Here is an 18,183-nt window from a genome sequence, read left to right as displayed (position 1 = left end):
CTAGAGAAGCATATAGAAATAGTAGCCCTATAAAGTAGATAGCACCTCAGAACATCTCTTCAGATTTTACCACTCATTTGGCACTTTAGAGTTTTCTCTGGTAAGGACAACTCATATTACTGCTGTTCATCAACAAACGTTCTTAAAGTCAACCTTGACATACAACACGTGCACTCAATCATCTTATATGATTTAAAATGGCATGAATTGTGTTTGCTATAAGCCATATTTTACACTCACAACCATTCTAGGGGAGGATAGGTGTTGGCATAGGAAAGCACCTAAGGATGCGAGTGCCACACAAAGCTATGGACCATTACCTAAGTAATGCTCGTTGGCTATATAAACTTGTAAGGCTAGTAGGAGGGGAGCGTAAGAAGGGAGATGGAGGGTTGCCTAGTTAAGAGAGCTTAAGGGTGGAGAGAGGGAATATAGCATGCTGCATAGCAGCTTCAAAAGAAAATATCAAGGGTAAGTTGGCAAAGCCGGCTACCATGGTGGAGGTGGATTTAGGGGAGTTGGACACACTACCACAGATATGTCAACGGACATGCCGACGTCGCCTCTCCCCGGCCAAGGCCCTACACGGCTATGGTGTCTCTTCTAGCTATTTTGCAAAAGCAGCTAGAGAGTACTATCTTTATCAAGGAGTTGTAATGGAAAGAGGATGTCAGGTAAGATCATCATGAAACAATGGTGTTTTTGTTTGTGTTCATTTACAGGAGAAGAATCAGACACCGTTGTGTTGAGATTAACAGCATGAGTTCTTGGAGCAATTGCTTTCCGATGGATTAGGCTTTTGTCAATGCCATCCAAAATTAAATCCATGGGAATTTTCATCACTAATTTTTAAAAAATACCTATGGTTTTAGTTTTTTGTTTGTCTTTTTGAGTTGAGAGTAATCATTTTTTTCAAAGAGTAGAGTCATCAGTCATCAGTAAACCTTTACTAATATAACTTGAATTTGGAGTGAATTTGTTTACAAAATAGGGTATAAGCCCGGATCAAGTGTAGCCTTCATGAGATAAAAGATCATCAGCTCTTAAGGGCTTGATCTTGGATTGGATCTTTATTGGAGCTCGAGCAGCATAAACCGTTTTGCAGTAGTAGTAGTAGTATGAACATAAGAGTTGCAATCAGTAACAAGTAGCCATGCTTCATTAGCATCACATACCTTCTTGAGCATCCTACTTTCTCCCTGGCAAGGGAGAAAGAAATGTCATCAAGTGTCATCAATTGCTTCTTTAAAGTCTTAAGAGAATAACACTAGATTTGGAGAAGTATGCACCATTGAAAATATCACCACCATCATCAACAAAACAAACAAAGGATGGAGGAAACACTTGAGGTCCGGGCATTTGATTTGAGGCCACCATCTTGCCTTTGAATTACATTTATAGCAGCAGTAATTTCTCTCGAACATGCCGGATTTGGAGCTGATGCTACAACGATTTAAGACTGTGCAGGGCTATCTTTCCAACTGTATTCTTTGCCTTGTTGCGCTTGCGCAGAGAGAATCAAGCCGCTTGGTTGGTGAGGCATGAGCCTCTACATGTTCTGGTCTAACCAAGCCCGATTTGGGGCTTTTGGGTAACAACCCGCACATAGCTTCTTCGCATGGAAGATCTGCCCCATCATTGGGAGCATCCCCACTGTAGGCTTTTTAGAAACACCATTGGTTCCCTCTGCCTGTGATGATTGACAAGGAGAGAAAGGAGGCCTAGTAGAGTAGGGAACCATGAGAAGAGAGAGCCCCCCATATAGGACTAGTTGATACCATGTAGAAATCTAAGTAACCCCTAATCTAACCCATGGTTATACTCTAATCGACACCACACACAGAAAGAGATGCCATAGCTATGCAACACATGCACAAAGAGGAGAGAGACATGATGATGATATAATCATATTATTTTGTTGCATGAAAGATTACATTTATAAAGATTGCATGCCGCTTGAGTCCTCACCAATCATATTATTTTGTTGCATGAAAGAATACATTTATAAAGATTACATGTCGCTTGAGTTCTCGCCTGCTGGGCATTCATATATGGGTGGCGGACATCGTGGATTATATTCCAACATTCTCCAATGATGAGACACTTAAGATGACCACATAATAGTGAAGCCATCCAACCACTCTATGCCACACACTTGAATGGTGTGGTTTGTGGAGCCGACATAGAGGGTGTTTTCCATGACTGTTAATCCTATCTTGGATTGACAAAGATGCTCCTCCATTTATAAAGATTATATGTCGCTTGAGTTCTTGCCTGTTGGGCATTCATATATGGGTGGCGGACATCGTGGATTATATTCCAACATTCTCCAATGATGAGACACTTAAGATGACCACATAATAGTGAAGCCATCCAACCACTCTATGCCACACACTTGAATGGTGTGGTTTGTGGAGCCGACATAGAGGGTGTTTTCCATGACTGTTAATTCTATCTTGGATTGACAAAGATGCTCCTCCATTTGAGGACATTAATAAGTGTTATGTAAATGCACTATAAAGGTTGTACATTATGAGATACTGGCAAGCCAAGGCTTTAGTTAGTAAGTTTTGGGCACCCAAGTATGAATAAGGGCAGTTGTATAAAAGACATTCTCTAATAATGGAAACACACAATCTCCCTTTGTGGTATGAGAGCTCTTGATTTGTCTTGTGTGTGTGAGAGAGACTGTGCTTTAGTGCATGTTTCTCTTTTATGCATGTGTGTGGGAGAGTGAGAGGAAGATTGCCTTGCATTGTGGTGTGAGCGATTCCGGGGTGACAACATGGAGGAGGAGATTGGAGGAGTGGAGCTTCCAAAAGCGATCTTGGAGAGCCTTAAGGGACATGAGCTCAAAGCATTGGTAAGTATCCAATGATAGTTCTTGTCTATTGCTTCTTCTAACTGTGGATGTGTGGAGTTTCCTCTTAGGAGATGTAGCCCACAATATTTTTGGCACTACTGTTGGGGAAACAACCATTGTTTCTTCTATCCTCTTAGAGCTCCAGCTCCCACTATGCAAGATTCACTATTGCCTTTGCATTCTGAAGGTGCATTGTGAAAAACTGTGTAGATAAGATTTGTGTGGAAGAGAAGAAATTAGAGTAGTTGAGGAAAATTGTGTGTTTGGAAGTGTGGGTAAGTACTTGGTATTGCCTAGAGGAGGAAAGCTACACTAGGATTTTCTTTCAATTTTGTTATTTTTGTCCACCAATTTCACTGTTGTGAGCTAGCACTGGTGACACGTGTTGTTCTATTTTTTTTAAAATCACAAAAAATTATAAAAACAAGGAGCCATTGGTTGTGTTGGTGACTTGCATTGCATTCCAATTGCTAAAGGCACAACCTTTTTGGATCTTTTGGGCACAGAAATCACACTTTAATTCAATCAAAACGTCATGCTGTTGACTCGACTATTAAACAAGTGAAAGTGCAGGAATATGATTCACGGTGTGAAACACAATTCACTATGTGAAACACTATCCGCCATTAGCATCGAAATTTCAAGATTACCTTACTAAAGTTAGGGTGCCTTATCCTGACACGTCTGACACAAAGAAACGGAAAATCTTATCTCATGAAAGAGAACAAAAATAGTTTACGGTGTGAACCATATTCTAGTTTACAATGTGAAACACAAACTGCTACTTCACGATGTGAGTTGTAGTCTGCTATTTCATGGAGACTTGCTAGTTCACGAATTAAGGATTGTCAGATAAGAGTTAAGAGAGGACTATATTTTCACTATAGGAGTTTCCACGACTCAGATTAATGCAATTCTAAATTGAAACTTTGAAGTGTGAAACAAAAATAGTTCGGCGTGAAACACGGTTGACGACGTGAAACACAGACTGCTAGTTCACGACGTGAGCTGTAGTCTGCTATTTCACGGAGATCTCCTAATTCAGGGTGACGAGAAGAGTCAGTTCGACAGAAAACCAAGCATAACGGTTGGAGTAGTGTCTAACCTATTGAGTCATATTCTCATGCACTTGAGGTCAGGGAAACTCATTGGAGACAACCTTGCCCTTGACGACAGTGCATCAAATAACCGAGGTTGGTTCAGGCCGCTCAACGAGCACTCAATTGAGTGTTGCAACTTGGAGAAATCTGACCACCATAGAAACCAATAATGAAGAATCCATGGAAGAAGGGCTAAGATTCTTTGGCTTTGAAAAAGAAAAACCCAGCTTCTCCTGTGAAGTCTAGCGGAATCTTTGATATGGCCAGGGGATTTTTTGGTCTCCAGCATGGCACAGAAGATGAAGTGCAATTTATGGGTATGGGCCTGTCAACAAGCACTAGACACAGTCTAAGACCGGACTTACCAACCCAAACTTCTGGCTCCAAGAGTGCTAACATAGTGAGGATTAGTGGAATCACTCCTAGGGGGAGGGACAAGGAAAATGATCCCCATAGATGGGTCAAATCTTCTTTACCACATCGGAGAAAGCGGACATTGACATAAAGCTAGCTAAAACTGAGCACCAATTATGACTATTGGGCTCAAAAAGGCAAGAGCTTGATACTCGAAGAATGATGGTAGAACAGAGGGAAATTGATAATTTGAATTTGTTTTGACCACGTGGCAAAGGAACCCGAAACATCTAGAAATTCTACTGATAACATGTGGATGGGAATGATAGAAGGAAGAATACCAACCTTAGAACCCATAAGCGAGGAACCCAAGGTTGAGGAAGTCCTCGAAACACAAGAAGAACTGGACAATCTACCTAAGGCATCTGTAGGGGGAGAGGATCGGCTCTACATGACAGAGGATATACATGAAATGTTAAATGATCCCACATTCTTGCAAAGTATGGAACTTCTAATTCAACAAAGGCTAATGATGAGCCAGGTGATGAGGATGTGCTCAGACCCATGAATTGAATAGAAGAACCTATGTGGGAAGAGGATGAGGTCTAGGTAGGGGGTAGCTCCTCGAAGGCCAATTATGGATCCCAACACAGATCTAAATGCGATCACAAGGGCAGATCTATTGAATATGGATGCAGAATGGGAAAAGGCATGGTTAGGGAACTAGGTACTACCCTTGAATCTAGACCACATCATTTCGAAGTTTGTGCAAAAGTTCTCAAGAGATGGGAACCCGATCCAACACATAGAGATTTTTGAGTCATGTGGGAAGAGGATGAGGTCTAGGTAGGGGGTAGCTCCTTGAAGGCCAATTATGGATCCCAACATAGATCTAAATGCGATCACAAGGGCAGATCTATTGAATATGGATGCAGAATGGGAAAAGGCATGGTTAGGGAACTAGGTACTACCCTTGAATCTAGACCACATCATTTCGAAGCTTGTGCAAAAGTTCTCAAGAGATGGGAACCCGATCCAACACAGAGATTTTTGAGTCAACCTGTGAAACATGTGGGCTGGTAAGCGATGTAAATTGATACATGCTTTTTATCTGACCCTAGAAGGAAGGGCTCACCAATGGTATTGAACCTTGGGGATAAAGTCAATTTCACTTAGCTTAAGAATGTGTTCATACCGAGATTTGCTCGAAGTGGTGATAGATGGAGTTCTGTGGCAGCACAACTCCATAACATCAAGAAAAAAGAAAATGAGTCCATGCGAGATTATGTTTCTCGGCTCAAACACCTGAACTCAAGATGAAAATTGAGGGAAATGCAAATTGATGATCAGTTATTGCCCTACTTTTAGAGAGGAGTCCGAGATTATAAGATGCATGATTATCTGGTGTTAGCCCATCCGACTACATTAGATACGTGCTATAAGTTGGCGATTGAATATGAGGATAACATGCTTGAGTTGCCGCACTACTGGAAAATGCCAAGGCAACTTCAGTGGTAGCAACATCACGAGTCTCTAGTCATTAGGACGCGGGATCCAAGAACAAGCAAGTTGGCAACATGACAATTGAGGAACTCAGTACTACCATTTTGGAAAAGTTGAAAGTCAGGGATGGGAGGGAAATGCCCATCTCTACCCCCCGGAGAGAATTGATTTGGTGCTCAATCTGTAGACAAAATCATACGAGCACCGAATTGTTGGATAAACGTAATCCCAACTCCTTAGTCCAATTTAATGTGCGGTGGCTCGGCTAGTGGTCAGTGGTTGGTGTAAAGCCTACAAACGGTTGGTGCGTATGGTTCATGCAACTCATGCAACTAAAAATAGGGTAGAGGGGTCTCTAAATAAGGTACAAGTCGTGATCAAGTGATTATGTAAGTTTGGTTCATGCCTAATCATAATTAGAGTCTTTTTGTGTTAATCTTAAAGCAATTTCTACATATACTAGTTTTTGTCCCTCATGTTCATGATGTTTTGTAGTACAAGCTTTGATCCACCTTGAGTATGTTTTGATCAATATTCATAGTTGAATTATCATATCCAACATTTGGTATTAGAGCATGATCCAATTAGGTTTAGTTTATTAGCAAAAACCCTAATCTCTCTCTTAATTACCATATCCATTTGGTATTAGAGCATGATCCAATTAGGTTTAGTTTATTAGCAAAAACCCTAATCTCTCTCTTAATTACCATAGCCTATTTTTTCCCTGTTTGGACAACATGCTATAGATTGCCTCCATGCTTGCATCTAAGGAGATTATACTTAAATATTTTGATATAGGCCTCTTGCTTTGATCCCACGCAAGCCTTAAAACGAAGCTCGAAGGCGGGTTTGGTCGCTTCTTCACGAAATCATCATCGCCATGGCAGCGTTCTGCTAATCGCGTTCATTCGGCATCGTCTCTATGAATTTGCATAATTCCTCTTAGGTGCTTCAAGTCTATAACGTAAGGATTCAACATACCAAATCTTGTAGTAATTGGTCCATAGGAGCTGCTGTACGGAGCCTTTTTTCAGTCGCATGTTTTTTGCCTCTCTTGCTCCAACAACATGGTGCTTATTATTTTGATCTATATTGATGATATTATTATTATTTGGGCTTAAATCATCTATATGAGCAAGTTATCAACATCAAGCATCATATTGCATCATCATGAGCTCAAATTTCTTGACAAATTCAACGGAACTGGGTTTCATACCTGGCAAATCAAGGTGAAGGGCTACCTCATGAAGAAAAATCTGTGGAGTACGGTCAAGCCACTTCCTGAAGATGAAGTAGGTATTTTTGCTGCTGCAGTTACAAGAACTACAACGGCTGCACTTCAAGCAAAAGATGAGCAAGCACTTGGTATTATCATTACTTCTTTAGAAGATGATTTTATTCATTATATTGATAATGTTGAGTCAGCTATGGAAGCTTGGGAATTACTAGAGCATACTTTTGGTGCAAAGGCAAAGCATTCCAAGATCAGTTTGAACATGCAACTCTTTGATCTAACCATGGAGAGTAATGAAAATTTAACAGCTTTGATTAACAGGTTGAAGAGCTTAATGACACAATTGGTTTATGCTAAGTCTCCTGTTTCTGAAGAGGATGCTATTGCTATCTTGCTTAAAAGCTTACCTTCAAGCTTTAGGCAAATTGTGACGGTACTTAAAGAGAAGGAGCCAGTCCCTTCCTTGGAAAGTATCATAAATTCTTTTTCAGGAAGAAGACAAGAAGATTACAAAGGATGTGATAGATCCTTATTCACATGCAAAGAAGAAGTGTACTATTTGTGGTCGTACAAATCATCTTACTAAGGATTGTTTCTCTAAACATCCTTGTGAGTATTGTGGAAAGACGAATCATCCATCCGCAAAGTGCTACCAAAGAGATCAAAAGCTAGCAAAGGCACATGTGGTTGAAGAAGTCAACCAAGTGGAAGAAACAAATCTTTGTTCTAGTCTTATTATAAAAGATGTAGATGATGATTATGCTTTTTAAATTATGTCATGTATGTGGTTGAGTCAAGACTTATGTTGCTCCAACTTGACGAGTTGTAGAGGAGAGTACACCACCCTATGTTGTTGTTAAGGGGGGACTCTTACTCATTGTGTCAAGGAGGCATGTTAGACTTGTTCATGTTCTTGTAAGAAGTTGGTCTTAAGGGGGGATTGTTAGATAAATGTAATCCCAACTCCTTAGTCCAATTTAATGTGTGGTGGCTAGGCTAGTGGTCAGTGGTTGGTGTAAAGCCTACAAACGGTTGGTGCATATGGTTCATGCAACTCATGCAACTAAAAATAGGGTAGAGGGGTCTCTAAATAAGGTACAAGTCATGATCAAGTGATTATGTAAGTTTGGTTCATGCCTAATCATAATTAGAGTCTTTTTGTGTTAATCTCAAAGCAATTTCTGCATATACTAGTTTTTGTCCCTCATGTTCATGATATTTTGTACAAGCTTTGATCCACCTTGAGTATGTTTTGATCATTTAGCACAATGCCATGTGTAGATATCTACACCGCCATGTGTAGATATCTGAGGATCCAGCCTTTAGCACAATTGCCAACACACCCACAGTGCCTCTAGCCTTACCCACAGTGCCTCTAGCCTTACCAACACCATCGATGCAAACCAATGTGGCTGCATGGCAACCGAATATGTCCTACTTACCAAGAGGAATGTTCAGAATGCAAGACACGTCATCATTGCCGCTGCCTATTTTACCACCACAACCACCACAGGTGTTGATTGAGGAACCCTTGGAAGAGGGAAAAATGCGCGGAGTAGAAGTTAATAACGACTACTATGAGGAACTAATGAAGATCATACCGAAGTATTATGTCTTACAAAACAGTAGACCAGTACCAATGTTTCAAACCATGGTACAATGGAAGGGAAAAGACATAAACTTGACTATGAAAAGGGGGCCCATACAGTGTTTTCATTGTAATGGACCTCATCGAGTAGCGGAGTGTCCGCTAAAAAATGTGACTAATGCTAGCCAAACTCAGCCGATTGCAATGCAGACCAACACCATGCCAACTCTTTCATGTGTTAAGTGAGGTGTTCATCATTGACTGCCATATTGTGCGGCGCCAATGGCTCTGCTTCTACTTCGAACCATGCCACCATCATGACCATAAGTGTTCAGCCTAGAAATATCACACCACTGAATGTCCTAACATGCGCACAAGCGAAACAAGTGGAAAAAGGGAAGGACCCATGAGGTATTACAACCTCTAAGACTGGGAGAAGGACAAGAGTGAAAAAGGTGGAAGGGTGATACCATGTTCATAATTCAGGATGGATCCGAGGAAGATACCATTGACATCGGATCCACCTAATCAAAGGAAGGTGACGACTAAGTGCCAAAACCGGATGAGCAGCAAAAGAGAGACCAGCAATCCCCAAGGGTGTTGGAGAATATCCAAATGCTAAAGAGGAAATAAGGAAGCTTGAGGAAGCTAAGGCCCTTGTTGAGGAGTGTCAACGCAACCAGGAAGCCAAATTGAGGGCTAACAAAGCCTGAGATACAATAATGTACCCACGGAATGAGCTATTAAAAGAAAGGAAGTTGGATGTGCCTTCTCTAATTCCACAGGGGTCCGAGGAAGGAACTCATAGTGACCTGATGGGTGGCAAGAATGTTTAAGGAGGCAGATCAATAATTGTCGATCCATTCATTCCCTAGGATTGAATATGAGACAAACACGTGGAAGGAGCCCTCACTTTCTAGAGAACCTAGAGACATAGGTAGTCTCTCAACAATATTATCTATAACCATCAAAATGCCTCTCGGACCATTGCTACGTAACATGCCGACATTGCTATAACTGTCAAAATGCCACTAGGACCATTGCTACGCAACATGCCAGCATTGTGGGCAGATGCCAAGGACTGGGTAGAAGGAAGAATGAACCCAATGACCGCTCTACAGAGGAGAACCAGTCACCTCTGGGGCAGAGAAAAACCTATTGCCTGAGGAAGGGGGAACACCCACATTCATCAAAATACCTGTCAACCGATTGGGGAGGTATTATGAGAGTGATGATACAAACGTTACAATTCCAATCCACCATAATGGGTACCAAGCACTTGCTATCCTGGATGGAGGTGTGGATGTAAGCATTATGACCAAACGATGTTGGGAGGAGTGGGGAAAACCAGAGTTAGAAAGAGTGGGCCTAATAGTTAAAATGGCAGATGGAATGTCCTCAAGACCAATGGGGATATTGAAAACGTTAGGCTTAAGGTCTTTTCATTCCTCTGCCATCATACATTTGTTGTAATGGACCTTTTGTGCTAGCCAGATTCATATACATTATCTTGGGCAGACCCTTCATGAGGGAAGCTAAGGTGGTGCATGATTGGGTGTTAGACCAAGTGTATATTCGAAAGGGATTCACAAGTTCTAAAAATTGATCTCCATACATGATGGAAGGCACATCCCATGGAAGAGAAGTTGTTTGGGAATGATTTGGTCACCACTGAACAAACCACATCCTTATTACAATTAAGAAAAACTCATGGGAAGAGGAAGAGAACAACATGTACGCATCACTTCCACCTCCGGACTTTAGTGAAAATTGGATGCATGTGTTGCCGCCTAGAGGAACAAAGTATGTTGAATCAGGAGGAACAATTCCCACAACCTTAGTGCGCATGGTAGATGTGCTACTCAAAGAAGGGGAAATAGAGGATGAAGCCTCAAGCATAAAGTGCCTAGACCACATGATCACACAACACCCAACGCCTCAGGAAATGGTGGAAACAAAAGAGGTATATCGCTCAACACCATGCCCTGTTGGTGAAGTAAGCCCACGGACGCCCAATGGCTAAGATATCTTGAGGTCACTAAGGTGCATGATAAGTTTTCTAAGAACTAGGGTGAGGAGTTGAGTAAAATACCCTTGGAAGGAAAACAAGAGGAGAAAACTACGATTCAAGAGCTCTCTCTTCTTTAATATGAAATAAATCTAACAGAAGACCTCAGCTTACGAGATCTCACTCTCATACATCAAAATACGAAAAGGGATGCAGACCCAACACTGGTCATGTGGATTTTAAGAGGTGATATCATTCTTACTAACCCAGTTGACATATTGTTTTTTAAGTTACACCCCATAGTGCTTAACCTTCATAGTTGGTGTGTCGAGCCACAGTGTCAAAAAACTTGACCTATTCATTCTGGATGACAGTGTTGAAAAACTTGACCTGTTCATGCCAGATGACATGCCATCCATAACAACCAAGTACGAGGTTGTTACTAGGAGCTACCAATGGATTATTAGCCATGGGTGGGTTGAAGTTCATGACACACATCAATATTTAAATCTTTTTGAATCAACCTTGTATCATCCCCTTGGTATCATAAAACTATATAAAAAGATACATAAACATCTTGAGACCATGCTTACTAATGTTAATTATCATTTTGATCAACATATTGCATATCCCACTATAGCAATCTCCGACCTTCATGACTTTATGAAAACTGTGAAACCCCCTCAGCCCCCACCCCCAGTTCAGGGGAAGGTCAGGAAGATACCCCAAAATCCTCAACATCCGTAACTTACCCGTGGTTACTTCTCTTTCGAGTAAACTCCTAAATCCCTTTCCTAATGTCTCTCCTACTAACAAAACTGAGGCAAATTGTATATTCTCACGTTTCTCTTTAACCTTTTGTTGAATTCCCAACTAACCCTCTCAACCCCGAGGAGTTGTTGCTAGCTAATCTATCTCCACGACAGCTCGATGAGGTATGTAATCTATTGCCTCATGATGATGATTTACAAGATTTTACTAATGAAAATGAATCTTTATCAGCCACAGAATACAAGGGCCTCATCCGAGCAAGAAATCCCCTCCTAAAGCCCAAATTGATGTTCAAAGTGCTAATGTAGATTACACCCTTTGAGCCAACGAGAAGAATCTTGCCAGAAGGCTGCTCGACCATGGAATCCAAGCGGCAACCATATGTGCCATATCATCTAGGAGCCCCAATGCGCGAATTAGCGGAGCTGCTTATACTAATGGGAGGAGAAGGCACTTTGTGGGAAAATGTGTCGAAGCACACCAAACTAGCAAACCCACACTTGGACGACCTGCTGGAAATCTACATCGCCACATTTATGATCAGTTATTGTTGCCCCGCAGGTGGTGCAAGCAGCATCCAGTACATACACGGGGTGGATACGCAACAATAGTTACAGATGATACCAAGCCCTGCTTAGTGGACTTTGGAATATAGCGTGATTGGAGAAAGGAGTATCTCACAATGCAAGAATACAGCCTTCAGTACCAGTGCTCCCCGCCAAAACAAAGAGTAGATCCTCTATATATGCCAATCAAAAGGCAGCTCACTCCTTTACAGTTCCACGAGGTAAAGCAACGAGATTCCCACGCTTGCTATAACTTTCCTCAATTCTTGCCATCAACATTTTAGGATATTACCAGTCAAAGAAATCAGATGATGACGTGGATAAGAGCACGGTGCAAAATACCAAATCTCGACATGAGGTTGATCATAGTTCTTATCGATCAACCAAAGGAAAGGTATGATGGATATGAGGCAAAGCAATTATGCTTTGACATGAACAGAGGCCTGAATGAACGCGAAATGATGCTTTATCATCATCCAAGTGTATGCCAGGTTATATGCATGTCACATTCGAAGACATGGTAGACAGTAGATTATGGACATCACACTCAACATTCCAAAGAACCCTAAAAAAGCTTCAATCATGTCATAACTTCTATTGACATGAGTTCAGCCGACTAGGTCTTTCAAACTAGGTAAAGGTTCTGAGGACAGAACCTACATCAGGTAGGGGGGGATGTTAATCCCATCTTGGATTACCAAAGATGCTCCTCGATTTGAGGACGTTAATAAGTGTTATGTAAAGGCACTATAAAGGTTGTACATTATGAGATACTGGCTAGCCAAGGCACTATAAAGGTTGTACATTATGAGATACTGGCTAGCCAAGGCTTTAGTTAGTAAGTTTTGGCGCCTAAGTATGAATAAGGGCCAGTTATATAAAAGGTATTTTCTCATAATGGAAACACATGATCCCCCTTTTTTGTGCTATGAGAGCTCTTGCTTTGGAGAGAGAGAGAGAGAGAGAGAGAGAGAGAGGGAGAGAGAGAGAGAGAGAGTACTCTAGTGCATGTTCCTCTTCTATGCATGTGTGTGGGAGGGTGAGAGGAAGATTGCCTTGCATTATGGTGCGAGCGACTCCGTGGTGACAGTGTGGAGGTGGAGATTGGAGGAGTGGAGCTTCCAAAAGCGAGCTTGGAGAGCCTCAAGGGACGTGAGCTCGAAGCATTGGTAAGTACCCAATGATAGTTGTTGTCTATTACTTCGTCCAACTGTGGATGTGTGGAGTCCCCTCTTGGGGGAGGTGTAGTAGCCCACAACAATGACCAAGCAAGGAACCATGTGGGAGCAACAATGGCAACGACTCGTGCAAGGTTGATATCGATGATAGTAGGTGAGTGAGATTGGTGAAGGAGAGCTGAAGCTTGTTGTAAAAGTAGCACATATGGAGGTATCATTTTTGTTGTAGCATCACATGGTGCCAATCATTAAGAGTACTTTGGGGATCGTCTAGCCTTGACAAGGGTCCTTAAGACCCCGCATGAGATAGTGATGAGGGATGAAAGACCTGGCATGAGATAGTGCTAAGGTCATCGCTCAACACAATCACCTCACTACTATCTCATGCAAGGTCTTAAAAAGACCCTCGCGTCAATTGGGATATATGCTCATAGATTGATCCCACCATTTATCATCATTTTTGGGCCATTGGATCTTAGTAAACTAGGGATGGTAAATTAGGAGTAGTAAACTAGAGGTATCAATGTAACTAGATAAATTAATAGTGGCAGCTTCACCATACCGGTAGTTTTTTGAACTCTTCTCCGTCTTCGTCAACCTCAAGAACACCTTCTTCTTCTTTGCCTCACATCCCTCTCGATCGACAGCTCCCACAACAGGGCCGAACACCTCCTCCTTCAACACGTGGCACGGTGGGGCCTTTCTCCAAACCCGATGCTCTAGCTGGCCTTCAACCCATCTCCTTCAACTCATCTTCTCCATCTGCTGGTGGACAAGGCCCTCTTTGATAACTCTTGTCTCCGTCAACTTCCCCCATCTCCATCTACTACTCCTTTATAGTCAACCTCCAACATGCCAACACCCTCCTCCCTCCTACCGACATTGTTGCCTCTCTGTTGCCTTCATCCATCCTCGGGATACCAGGCCCCATCTCTGTCTACTTCCCTTTCCCCTCAACTCCCTACTCCGTCGAATCCCTGTCTCTACTGACTCTTCATACCCATAGCCACTGGTCTCATCCGCCACCTCCGTACCCATAGCCGTCGATCATCCGCCACCTTCGAACCTCGTTGTACCTATGACTATAGTTGCCTTTCGTTTCCTGTGCTCGATTGGTAGGCTAGACACCACCTCCATGCCCATAGCCACCATCTCCGTGGCTATAGCCTCTGCCACCACTGTGGAATCCACCATACCGCAACCCCCCTCCGTCTCCTCAGGCTTGGTCTTGGCAGATTCCTCCTGGGCAGCATGCATAGTAGGCTACTGGACCGAAGCGATGGTGCATTGCGTTCCCCTCTTTTATGAATCTCCATCAACCCCTCACCAAAACTTGTAACATTTAATTTTGTTTCCACCAAATCCTTTAAAAAAATCTAATTCAAATCACCTTCCAACCTTTTCCAACATTTGAATTTACTTAGAAGTAATTAATTGATTTTTTTTTAAAAAAAAAAACTCATTGTAGTCTCGTACTATTAGCTTAGGATGCAACAAAGGTGTTTCACGACACCTTACAAAAAATGGTAACCATGATCATGTTGTGTACGTTCATAGCAATGTTCCCTTCGTTAGACATCATGCCTTACGGGAGAGTAATGGAATATAATCCATGCTGTCCGCCGCCGCCCATCCGAACGGGCGAGAACTCAAGCGACATGCAATCTATATAAATGATGCAACAAACAATATAACCGAGTCTCTCTCATCTCTGTGCGTGAGTTGCTCGTGTGTTGCATAGCTATGGCGTCTGTGTGTATAGATTAGAGTATAACCATGGGTTAGATTAGGGCTTACCTAGATTTCTACAGAGAGTACCTTTCGGCATAGTACACGACGCCAAAGTGCGTGGAGCGCTCCTTATTAGGCAAGATGATGATGATCGAAACAAGTTTTCGTTGATGCAATAGGAGGCTCTAGTTGATTGCCAGCGTGGCTTTCAACTTGCTGATGTGGCGTTCAAAAAGGCACAATGATGTGGCGCAGTGGGTTAAAAAAAGCTTTCACCTTTTTTGTCCTTCCTCCTCTCTCAAGCGTGCGGCCGCCTCGTTCTCTCTCTGGTGTGTGAAGGCCAATTCTGCTGTGCGCATGACTGCTGCGCGATCTTCTCTCACGAGTGTGTGGACCGACTCTGTCGTTCTCTCTCTAGTGTGTGAAGGCCAATTCGGTTGCGCGATTTTCTCTCACGAGTGTGTGGACCGACTGTGTGAAGGAGCAGCAAGCAAAGGACTCCAAAGGACTCCATCAGGGTTCAAGGTACACTCATTACTAATTAGGGTTTAGGGAGTGTACTCTCTCTCTCTCTCTCTCTCTCTCTCTCTCTCTCTCTCTCTCAACATGCAAGATGGGCAGCAATATATTCTAAGCATTTCAAGTGGCGAGGAAGAAGGGGAAATTGAGGGCTTTGAAGGGATTAAAGGGCCGGAAAGGGCCGCCTGCATCAAGTGGTGAGGAATGGGAAATAGGCAAAGGGCCGCCTCCATCAAGTGGTGAGGAATGGGAAATAGGCATAGGAGACAGTGGAAGTGAAGAAGGAATTGAGGGCCTCTTCCATAGTGGCAGTGAAGGGGGATTGGAGGGCTCCTTTGATAGTGGGAGAGAGGGTTCAACTAGGGATTCATTTGGGGCAGCAGGGCAAGCTTTCCTAGACCCGATGGTGACCACCCGAAGTGGAACGTGCACAAGCGGCAACACACAATTGCATGCGTCTTCAAGCATTCACAAGGCCCGCCATCGCACCTTACGAAGATCAACTCCAGTGAGCCAACGATTGCCAACAAAGAATGGCACCGGTGAGCCAACACATGATGAGAAGGGAGCCGATAATGAGGGCTTTGTACAAAAAGAGCAATTGGGAGATACATTTCCGGGCCATCAAGATGATTACACTATTGTCAGACGGGAAGAAGATGTAAGTACCGAATGTTTTTTTGTTGGTGTGTGTCATCCAATTATATTGTCTTTTGCAAATGTCTTTTGTTGAAAACACATGCACTTGTAGTTTTGTAAGAATGCCATTCACATATTTGCATGTGCTTCCCGCATGCCCGCATGCGCAAAGAAAAGAGAGAGAGGCACGCACTTGCATGCCCGCATGCGCAAAGAAAAGAGAGAGAGGCATGCACTTGCATCCCGTATGCGTAAAGCTTCCCGCATGCACAAAGAAAAGAGAGAGAGGCACACTCTTGCATGCCGTATGCGTTAAGATTGGCACACACACTCTTGCATGCTCCCCGCCCGCATGGGCAAAGAAAAGGGAGAGGCATACACTTGCATCTCGTATGAGGGTGGACACACATACTTGCATATGCTTTGATGGTGGGCACAGACTTGCATCCCTAGCATAATAGCATCTTTAAAGGTATGCATGTTAGCATAATAAACTTTAAGCTATATGTATGCACACACTAAAATGTACGTGGTGTGTGTAGTGGGAGTTGAGGCTTCGGCATGAGCGTGATAAGAGAGGAAGACAAAAGAGGTCCTTTGTTTGTCTCTATCGTACTTGCATGGATACTCATGGGAATCAAAAATCCTTTTCTCGCTTAGAGCTATTGAACAACCACCGCATGCAATATCACAAAGGTTCAACAGTCATCATCTCCGAAAAATGGGATGCCAAGGAACGAGTCGGGAAGTATACAGGTTTTTCAATTTCCAATACTAATGATAGAGAAGTCAATGCTATATACTTTGCACAGTATCGCTTGAAAGGTCAAGCTCAAATCTTATTTTAAGCTCACCTGCAACAAGCGTGCTCTATGCATAGGGAGCTTTGGGAGTCACAACGCATTTCATGGATACATGACTTCATAAACCGCGGGCTAGATGAGTACAGGGCTAGGAAGGAGGGAAAATATGTGAAGAGAAGCCACAAAACTCCAGATCACTTTGGGTGCACTCTATGTAAGCAAGAGTCTCCATACAAGGCACCTCCATGTAAGCAAGAGCCTCCGCAACCAAAAGAAGAAGAAATCATTGATATCTCATCCACAGGTATCGGCTTGTCTCGATGTAGTAGAATGTATGTAGCTATTTATTTATCTTCTTTAGGGCTGAAATTTTACATTTTACATAGATGTGGATGATGAGAGCGTGCCCCTCGATGAGAGCGTGCCCCTCAGCCCACATAGAGGTATTGTCTACACCCATGCATAGGCATATTTCATGCATTTTGTCGAAGTCTTAATTTACTGGTTTTAATTTCAATAGATGAAGTTGAAGTTGAAGGGTAAGTTGATATCTCATCCACAGGTATGTGCTTGTCTCGATGTAGTAGAATGTATGTAGCTATTTATTTATCTTCTTTAGGGCTAAAATTTTACATTTTACATAGATGTGGATGATGAGAGTGTGCCCCTCAGCCCACATAGAGGTATTGTCTACACCCATGCATAGGCATATTTCATGCATTTTGTCGAAGTCTTAATTTACTGGTTTTAATTTCAATAGATGAAGTTGAAGTTGAAGTTGAAGGGCAAGTTGAAGAAAATTTGAATGAGGAGCATCAACGCACACCCGCTACAATCACTTTTGATGTCAATGTCGAGGTCGACAAGTTGTGTGAGCAATTTACTAAATCTCTACCGCGAACAAGCAAACGTAAATATCTTGCATCATGTACTACTTCTATTTATAGTCCGTAAACAAGTATGTGCGCTTTGTTGATTGACACCCTCGATTGATTCATAATGTGCAGGCTTTAAGGTCCGCTTGGTGAGCTACTCATCATCAAGTGAAGGAGAGGAGAATGAAGGCTTGGATTTGAATGACGACGCTTTTGTGGAGACTATTCTAGGGAAGAACACATGAGCTTAAGGGCTGCCTATCTCTATTTATGGCATTTTGACATTATGATGACATTATGTACTTTTTTGCCATGGGGTTTACGTTTTGGATGACATTTTGAAGACCCTACTTTTTTGATGACATTTTGATATTATGTACTTTTTTGATGAATCAGTTTATGGTTCAATTTAGTTTTCAGTTTTGCATCATACTTTATGGTTGAACTCAGT

General features: G+C 42.4%; 1 protein-coding gene across 2 annotated transcripts; it reads left to right on the top strand.

The window, feature by feature from the left end:
• Nucleotides 1–15,438: 15,438 nt before the first annotated feature.
• Nucleotides 15,439–18,103, top strand: LOC147641452 (uncharacterized). 2 transcript variants are annotated; one of them, XM_086810619.1, is made up of 6 exons: nt 15,439–16,076; nt 16,597–16,810; nt 16,935–17,161; nt 17,244–17,300; nt 17,624–17,767; nt 17,865–18,103. In XM_086810619.1, the coding sequence occupies exons 2-6, from the start codon at nt 16,776–16,778 to the stop codon at nt 17,975–17,977; spliced, it is 576 nt and encodes a 191-aa protein (XP_086666745.1). In that variant the 5' UTR covers nt 15,439–16,076; nt 16,597–16,775; the 3' UTR covers nt 17,978–18,103. The 2 variants fall into 2 exon arrangements, with proteins under 2 accessions (XP_086666745.1, XP_086666752.1); XM_086810626.1 differs by lacking the exon at nt 17,244–17,300.
• The last annotated feature ends 80 nt before the right edge of the window (nt 18,104–18,183 follow it).

This window comes from Cibotium barometz, chromosome 2 (assembly GCF_041138505.1).
Source record: "Cibotium barometz isolate CiBa-2024 chromosome 2, ASM4113850v1, whole genome shotgun sequence".
In the NCBI taxonomy this organism is placed as follows: domain Eukaryota; kingdom Viridiplantae; phylum Streptophyta; class Polypodiopsida; order Cyatheales; family Cibotiaceae; genus Cibotium; species Cibotium barometz.
The sequence above is the reverse complement of the archived record's forward strand: the minus strand, read 5'-3'. Positions and strand labels throughout refer to the sequence as shown.